Genomic DNA, 8361 nt, shown 5'->3' on the forward strand with positions numbered 1-8361 from the left:
TTCATTGAAGCATTTATATGGTCGTCTGGAAGCTGGATTTCCCCTTTTTTCTTTTTTCTTATGCCCGACTGTGCCCCCTTCCCAATAGCTGAGCACAGATGTACCCCGTTTACAGAAGCTTTGCCTTGATATTCCCCCTTCCCAGTAGATGTGTAAAGATGTGCCTCTTTCACAGCAGCTTTGCCCAGATGTACCCCTTTCACATCAGCCTTTATGCCATGATTTTCCCGCATCACAGCCTGTATACCCAGATGTGCCCACTTCATAGTAGCTATGGTCAGATGCGCTTGCTTTGCAGTAGTCATGTCCAGATGTGCCCCCTTTATAGTAGCTATGCCCAGATGTGCCTCTTTCCTAGAAGCTGTTCACAGCAGACACCTTCACAGCAGATTTGCCAAGAAGTGCCAGCTTCATTGTAGCTATGCCCAGATGTTCCCCTCCACAGTAGCTATTCCCAGATGTTCCCCCATCACAGTACTATGCCCATATGGGCCCCCTTCCCTGTAGCTGAGAAGAGATGTTCCCCCTTCCCAGTAGCTGTTCACAGCTGTGCCCCCTTCACAGTAGCTGTGTTCATATGTTCTGCTGTCACTGTATCGATGCCCAGATATTCCTCATCACAGTATTATGCCCTGATGTGCCCCCATCCCAGTAGCTGAGCACAGATGTACCACCTTCACAGAAGCTTTGCCCAGATGCTCACCCTTTCCAGTAGCTTGCACAGATGTATCCCTTCATAGAAGCTTTGCCCAAATGCTGTTCACAGATGTGCCCCCTTCACAGCAGCTATGCCCAGATGTCCCCCTTACCAGTAGCTATGTCCAGATGTGCCCCCTTTACAGTAGCTATGTGTGATGTTGTGATAGATCACTGTGACCTTTACCCTTTTTCTCCTGATGCATGATGGGGGAGGAGGAGCTGTACCAGGAAGTCAGACAGTGTGTGTGTGTGTGTGTGTGTGTGTGAGGGGAACTGGAAGCAGACACATGAGGCTGAGAAGGGATTACATCTGATAAGGACAGAAGCTGTTGGAATAAGACTCCTCCATGTAAGAATGCCATAATGTTCTGAGTAATAAACCTTGCTCTGGTTAAGTAGTACATCGGCCTGTGTGCGTAAGTTGCTGAGCAGATACCGGCAGCATTGCCAGCAGCACCTGAGAGACACAGAGTGTCCAGGGGACATAACAGTGGCGACGAGGATTGTGGATTTTAGCACACATGGCCTTCATAGGGTTTATTCAGCCATTTGATCCTGCAGCTGAGTCATGGATCTCCTGGGTGGAGAGGCTGGAACAGTATATGGAAGCGAATAATGTGACTGTTGAAAAGAGAAGTGCAGTTTTTCTCACTGCATTGGGTCAAGCTGCATATGGAACCCTCAGAGACCTTGTTTCTCCAGACAAGCCAGCCTCTAAGTCCCTGCCTGAGTTAATTCAGACGCTACATACACACTACAACCCGAAGCCGTTGGAAATCGCGGAGCGGTTTAAATTCTACGGTAGAAGGCAGCAGGCCGTGGAGGATATAAAGACATATATCATTGCTTTACGTAAACTGGCTGCCACTTGTCAGTTTGGAGACTACCTACAGACGGCTCTCCGTGACATGTTCGTCATGGGACTCTGCGACCCAGCCATACAGAAACGTTTACTCACAGAACCCGACTTGACTCTGACGAAAGCCACTGACCTTGCTACGGTCATGGAGTTGGCAACACGGGACGCCACCCTACTGAAGGCACCACCTACAACTCCTGCAAGCCAGGGTGAGGAAATATTCCACACTGCTATCACTCAACGCTCGAGACGCCCGTCCCCTGCCACTCAGCTTAAACCTCGCCACCCTAATTCTTCTGTCTCTGGGACCCCGACTTGCTACCGTTGTGGTAACACTACTCACAGTGCGCCTGCTTGCAAGTTCAAGGATGTCGTTTGTTTTCGCTGTGGGAAGACTGGTCATATTGGGCGCGTTTGCCGCAGCTCTCGCTCCCCGAACACTACCACAAAAGATAGACGTAAACAGACATTCCGTGTGGATATGGACAATAACGGTTTTAGCTCTGATGAGGAGACATGTGTCCAGCATGTTGGACTGTTTCGAGTAGCTGGGAGTACTCCGGCGATTAAAGTGGATGTCACACTCAATGGCTGTCCTGTCTCCATGGATGTTGATACAGGGGCAGCTGTGTCTGTCATTTCATGGACTGATTTAAAGGCATCGGGTCTGTCCCTGCCGCTAAAACCTACAAAGCTCACGCTACAAACCTACAGCAAGGAACTACTACAGCCCTTGGGTTATGTAAAGCCCCTTGTTACATTAGGCAACCACAGTCAAAGTCTACGCCTTTATGTTGTAAGGAATGGAGGTCCTCCGCTGTATGGAAGGGACTGGATCAAAGCCCTGGTGTAGAACCAGGCTTCAAGAAGAGGTGGGCCATCTTTCCTTTTACGGTGCCCAAAGAGGCCTCCTTTTACCATTGCCCAATGTACATTGCTTTCTAAAGTAGACCATTGGGTGGAATCCCTGAAGTCACGTTTTAAAGAGGTTTTTGAGGACTCTTTGGGCACCGTAAAAGGAAAGATGGCCCACCTCCTCTTGAAGCCTGGTGCTACACCTCGTTTTTGTAAAGCAAGATTTGCCTTGCGGGAAAAAGTGGAAGCAGAGCTGGACCACCTATTGGCTGAAAAGATCATAACGAAAGTGGATAGAAGTGAATGGGCATCACCAATTGTACCTGTCAAGAAAAAGAATGGAGACATTAGGATTTGTGGTGATTTCAGGGTAGCTCTGAACAACCAACTTCTTGTGGATCAATACCCATTGCCTCGACTTGAAGATTTATTTGGCTCACTGGCTGGGGGGCAAAAGTTTACAAAAATAGACTTAAAGCAAGCTTACCTGCAACTGCAAGTACACCCAGATTCACGCCACCTGTTGACCATTAACACTCATAAAGGATTATTCCAGTATAACCGCAAGGTTTTTGGCATAGCCCCAGCTCCAGCCATCTGGCAGCGGATCATGGATGAGGTACTGGCAGGAATACCTTTCACCCAATGTCTACTGGATGACATGCTCATCACTGGTCCCACTGATGAAGAACACAGAAAGAATGTTGAAGCTGTGCTAGGGAGACTCCAAAAGTATGGTTTACGTGTCAATCTGTCAAAATGCGAATTTCTCAAGTCTCAACTGGAGTTTTGTGCCCACACGGTGGACCGTCATGGGTTACACACTACTGAAGAAAAGCTTAAAGCCCTTACCCATGCCCCTACCCCCCGGAATGTCACCCAGCTCAGGTCCTACCTTGGCCTCCTAAATTACTACCACCGTTTCTTGCCGAACCTAGCGCACCAGCTCTACCCATTACATCGCTTACTGGATGCAAGAGCTAAATGGATATGGACAGACAAATGTGAAGAAGCTTTTCGGCTTTCTAAAGAACTCATTCTGTCTTCTCGAGTTCTGGTCCACTATGATTTAAAGAAACCCGTCATCCTGGCTTGTGATGCCTCGCCTTATGGACTAGGTGCAGTGCTTTCCCATGTCATGCCGGATGGCACGGAGCGCCCCATTTCTTTTGCCTCCAGGTCTTTAACCTCAGCAGAACAAAACTACTCCCAGATTGACAAGGAAGCTTTGGCCATTGTATGGGCCACAAAAAAAATTCACGCGTACGTCTATGGTCGGGAGTTCACACTTATCACTGACCACAAACCTCTGTTGTCAATACTGAACCCTCAGAAAGGAATTTCTACAACAACCGCATCTCGCTTACAAAGGTACGCTTTATTTTTAGGAGCTTATGCTTATTCGATCAGATACCGCTCCCATGATACCCATGGCAATGCAGATGCATTTTCCAGATTGCCACTAAGAGATGACCACCCACTAAGAGAGGTACATGTAGTGGAAGTACACAGGCCACAATCTTGCATGTCCACCTCCCTGATTGCCAGACATACAGCCACAGATCCTTTCCTGTCTCAGATATTCTCTTATGTTCAGACTGGATGGCCAGAGAGTGTTTCAGGTGACTTTCGTCCGTACTTTGCCAGAAAATGTGAGCTTGTGACTAATGCTGGTTGCCTACAATGGGGCAATAGAGTGATTGTACCCCAGTACTTGCAATCAACCATGCTAAGGATACTGCATGAAGGCCATCCTGGTGTGGTGCGCATGAAGCAGCGGGCCCGGAGCTATGTTTGGTGGCCACAAATGGATACAGCAATTGAAGATTATGTTGCTCAATGTCCTGGGTGCTGTCAAGCCCAGCGACCCCAAAAGAGAGGAACCCTGCAACCTTGGCCATGGCCATCAGAACCGTGGTCCAGACTCCATCTTGATTTTGCTGGCCCCATCCAGGGTAAAATGTATTTGATCGTGGTAGATGCACATTCAAAATGGCCGGAGGTTTTTCAAATGCCTTCTATTACCTCAGCTGCTACCATTCTAGTCTTAAAGGGATTCTGTCACCTCCCCTAAGCCAAAAAACGATTTTAAAGCAGCCATGAAGCACAGCTTACCTGGATTAGGCTGTGCTCTTTTATCTTGAAATCCGTCCAGCAGTTACTGCAAAAAACAACTTTGATTGATAAGGAAATGTGTCCTGAAGGTGCCCAGAGGGGCGTTTTTTTCTTCTTAGAGAGCCCAGTACCGCCCCTCTTTCAGTGCCCAGCCCGCCTTCCTTGTACTGCCACAGCCTCTCCTCCCTCTCCTCCCCCTCTGTGGCAGGCTGGGGGCGGTTAGAAAGTACAAGGAAGGCGGGCTGGGCACTGAAAGAGGGGCGGTACTGGGCTCACTAAGAAGAAAAAAACGCCCCTCTGGGCACCTTCAGGACACATTTCCTTATCAATCAAAGTTGTTTTTTGCAGTAACTGCTGGACGGATTTCAAGATAAAAGAGCACAGCCTAATCCAGGTAAGCTGTGCTTCATGGCTGCTTTACAATCGTTTTTTGGCTTAGGGGAGGTGACAGAATCCCTTTAAGGAAGCTCTTTGCTCAATTTGGCTTGCCTACAGCCATAGTCTCCGACAATGGAACTCAATTTACATCGCATGAGTTTCAATCCTTCCTTAGTGGTTTGGGTGTCCAACACTACAAAACAGCTCCTTATCATCCAGCTTCAAATGGGCTGGCAGAACGATTTGTGCAGTCATTTAAGAAGCACTTACTGTCCACTCTGGACCAGGTTGGACCTTCAGAAGAGAAGCTACTGGAATTCTTGATCATGTACCGTAACACGAAACACGCTACTACTGGGCTGTCACCGGCTTTTCTTATGTTTGGCAGGCATCTCCGCACCAAACTTGATTTAGTTCGTCCGCAGGAGCAGTCCCCAACACCTCCTCCGCCGGGCCGTCTGGGATTCCGTGCCGGTGATCTTGTATGGTCTCAGAATTACAGAGCTTTGCCTCCTTGGCTTCCTGGCGTTATTGATGGAACTCTTGGCAGAAGAATGTACCTTGTCCGCCTGGAGGAAGGCATTTGTGTTCGGCAACACCTTTCACAATTGAGGAAACGCATTTGCCGGCCACTAGTGACAAAACCGACCCTTCTTTCTGACCACCCACCAGAGTCTACTCTGAACTCTGCTGGTGACATATGGCATGGTGTCTGGCATGATCCCACAAGTTTACACCCAAACCCTGAACCGGTTGGTGACCATATTCCTGAGGAGCCCGGCCATGTGCCTGAAGTTACAGAGACTGATTTGTCTGTGGGACGCCCACTGACCTCTCCAGTACCTTTGACTGACTTTATTCCTCCCGGTGCTGTACCTCTGCGTAGGTCTACCCGTCAAAGACGTCAAACGCCTCGCTGGCAAAGTGCTGAAATCTTACGGGACACATTGGAGGTCAGGGAACAGAGACAAAGGGCTCATGAAGTGCTGCGGAAATCACAGAACTGAGTTGGAGATACTACTTGCTGAACTGATCTCGCTTGCCTTGTTATGTTATGTGGAAAATTTCAGCCCGCACAACCCTTAGCAGGTGCAGATTGCTGTGGCGAAATAGAAATATAAATGTAAAAACACAAAATGCAATCGCACACTGCAACCAGCTCTCTGCCCTACCTTTATGCTGGATGTTGAATAAGGCATTGGTGTACATTTTGGCCAAAGCGTAATAAGCCACTCACCGCGTCAAGGTTGCCTTCATGAGTGGTCCCTAACACTAGTTCCTACCCTTTATGGGCCATAACAGCCACATAAAGTCCAGGGAGCGCAGGTGCAGCATGCACGCTAAGTCCACTCTGCTTTTAACCCCGTCCGGTGCCATTACAGCTTTCATCGGATCCAGGGATGCAAGTACTCACATGCATGCTGAGCCCACTTTATACTTCTCCTGGAGCCTAATAGCTACTGGTAGGTGCTGTATAAGCAGACTCAGTTTTATACTGACTTTAAAACCAGCCTCCAGGGGGAAGATTAACTGGACAGGTGTGCTTGACTGCTTGGAGATCGCCACGCCTCCAATACGTACTACAAGGAGAAAAATGTGGAAAATTTCAGCCCGCACAACCCTTAGCAGGTGCAGATTGCTGTGGCGAAATATAAATATAAATGTAAAAACACAAAATGCAATCGCACACTGCAACCAGCTCTCTGCCCTACCTTTATGCTGGATGTTGAATAAGGCATTGGTGTACATTTTGGCCAAAGCGTAATAAGCCACTCACCGCGTCAAGGTTGCCTTCATGAGTGGTCCCTAACACTAGTTCCTACCCTTTATAGGCCATAACAGCCACATAAAGTCCAGGGAGCGCAGGTGCAGCATGCACGCTAAGTACACTCTGCTTTTAACCCCGTCCGGTGCCATTACAGCTTTCATCGGATCCAGGGATGCAAGTACTCACATGCATGCTGAGCCCACTTTATACTTCTCCTGGAGCCTAATAGCTACTGGTAGGTGCTGTATAAGCAGACTCAGTTTTATACTGACTTTAAAACCAGCCTCCAGGGGGAAGATTAACTGGACAGGTGTGCTTGACTGCTTGGAGATCGCCACGCCTCCAATACGTACTACAAGGAGAAAAATGTGGAAAATTTCAGCCCGCACAACCCTTAGCAGGTGCAGATTGCTGTGGCGAAATAGAAATATAAATGTAAAAACACAAAATGCAATCGCACACTGCAACCAGCTCTCTGCCCTACCTTTATGCTGGATGTTGAATAAGGCATTGGTGTACATTTTGGCCAAAGCGTAATAAGCCACTCACCGCGTCAAGGTTGCCTTCATGAGTTGCCTTCACCTGCGCTCCCTGGACTTTATGTGGCTGTTATGGCCCATAAAGGGTAGGAACTAGTGTTAGGGACCACTCATGAAGGCAACCTTGACGCGGTGAGTGGCTTATCACGCTTTGGCCAAAATGTACACCAATGCCTTATTCAACATCCAGCATAAAGGTAGGGCAGAGAGCTGGTTGCAGTGTGCGATTGCATTTTGTGTTTTTACATTGTTATGTTATGTGTTCAACATTTTGTTCTCTTGTTATGTTTTTTTTTTTTTTTGGGGGGAGGAAAGGAGGTGTGATGTTGTGATAGATCACTGTGACCTTTACCCTTTTTCTCCTGATGCATGATGGGGGAGGAGGAGCTGTACCAGGAAGTCAGACAGTGTGTGTGTGTGTGAGGGGAACTGGAAGCAGACACATGAGGCTGAGAAGGGATTACATCTGATAAGGAAAGAAGCTGTTGGAATAAGACTCCTCCATGTAAGAATGCCATAATGTTCTGAGTAATAAACCTTGCTCTGGTTAAGTAGTACATCGGCCTGTGTGCGTAACTTGCTGAGCAGATACCGGCAGCATTGCCAGCAGCACCTGAGAGACACAAAGTGTCCAGGGGACATAACACTATGCCCGGATGTTCGCCTTCAAAGCAGCTATGCCCAGATGTTTCCCCTTCCAAGTAGCTATGCACAGATATGCCCATTCACAGCAGCTTGCCTAGATGTAAATCCTTCAAAGTAGCTGTGCACAGATGTGGACCATTCACAGCAGATTTGCCCAGATGTTCCCCCTTCCCAGTACCTGTTTACAGATATGCACCCTTTACAGCAGCTATGCCCAGATGTTGACCCATCACTGCATCTATTCCCAGATGTTATCCCATCACTGTATCTATGCCCGGATGTGCCCCCTTCCCAACAGCTGAGCACAGATGTACCCCCTTTACAGCAGCTTTGCCCTGATGTTCCCCCTTCCCAGTAGCTGTGTACAGATGTGCCCCCTTCACAGCAGCTTTGCCCAGATGTACCCCTTTCACATCAGCCTTTATGCCATGATTTCCTCGCATCACAGCCTGTATGCCCAGATGTGCCCACTTCATAGTAGCTATGGCCAGACATGCCCTCTT

At 48.3% G+C, this 8361-nt stretch overlaps 1 protein-coding gene across 1 annotated transcript; it reads left to right on the forward strand.

The window, feature by feature from the left end:
* The first annotated feature begins 2582 nt into the window (after positions 1-2582).
* Positions 2583-5913, forward strand: LOC122942089 (uncharacterized protein K02A2.6-like). Its single transcript, XM_044299583.1, has 2 exons — positions 2583-4123; positions 5082-5913. Exons 1-2 carry the CDS (start codon positions 2583-2585, stop codon positions 5911-5913), a joined length of 2373 nt encoding a protein of 790 aa, XP_044155518.1.
* The last annotated feature ends 2448 nt before the right edge of the window (positions 5914-8361 follow it).

This window comes from Bufo gargarizans, chromosome 6 (genome assembly GCF_014858855.1).
Source record: "Bufo gargarizans isolate SCDJY-AF-19 chromosome 6, ASM1485885v1, whole genome shotgun sequence".
NCBI lineage: Eukaryota > Metazoa > Chordata > Amphibia > Anura > Bufonidae > Bufo > Bufo gargarizans.

What these genes read in the sequence shown, in the direction of transcription:
- LOC122942089 (XM_044299583.1), top strand. Translation starts at nt 2,583, where the DNA reads ATGGCCCACCTCCTCTTGAAGCCTGGTGCTACACCTCGTTTTTGTAAA. An exon ending in AATAGAGTGATTGTACCCCA is followed by an intron (nt 4,124 to 5,081) that starts GTACTTGCAATC and finishes ATCCTTCCTTAG; the next exon opens with TGGTTTGGGTGTCCAACACT.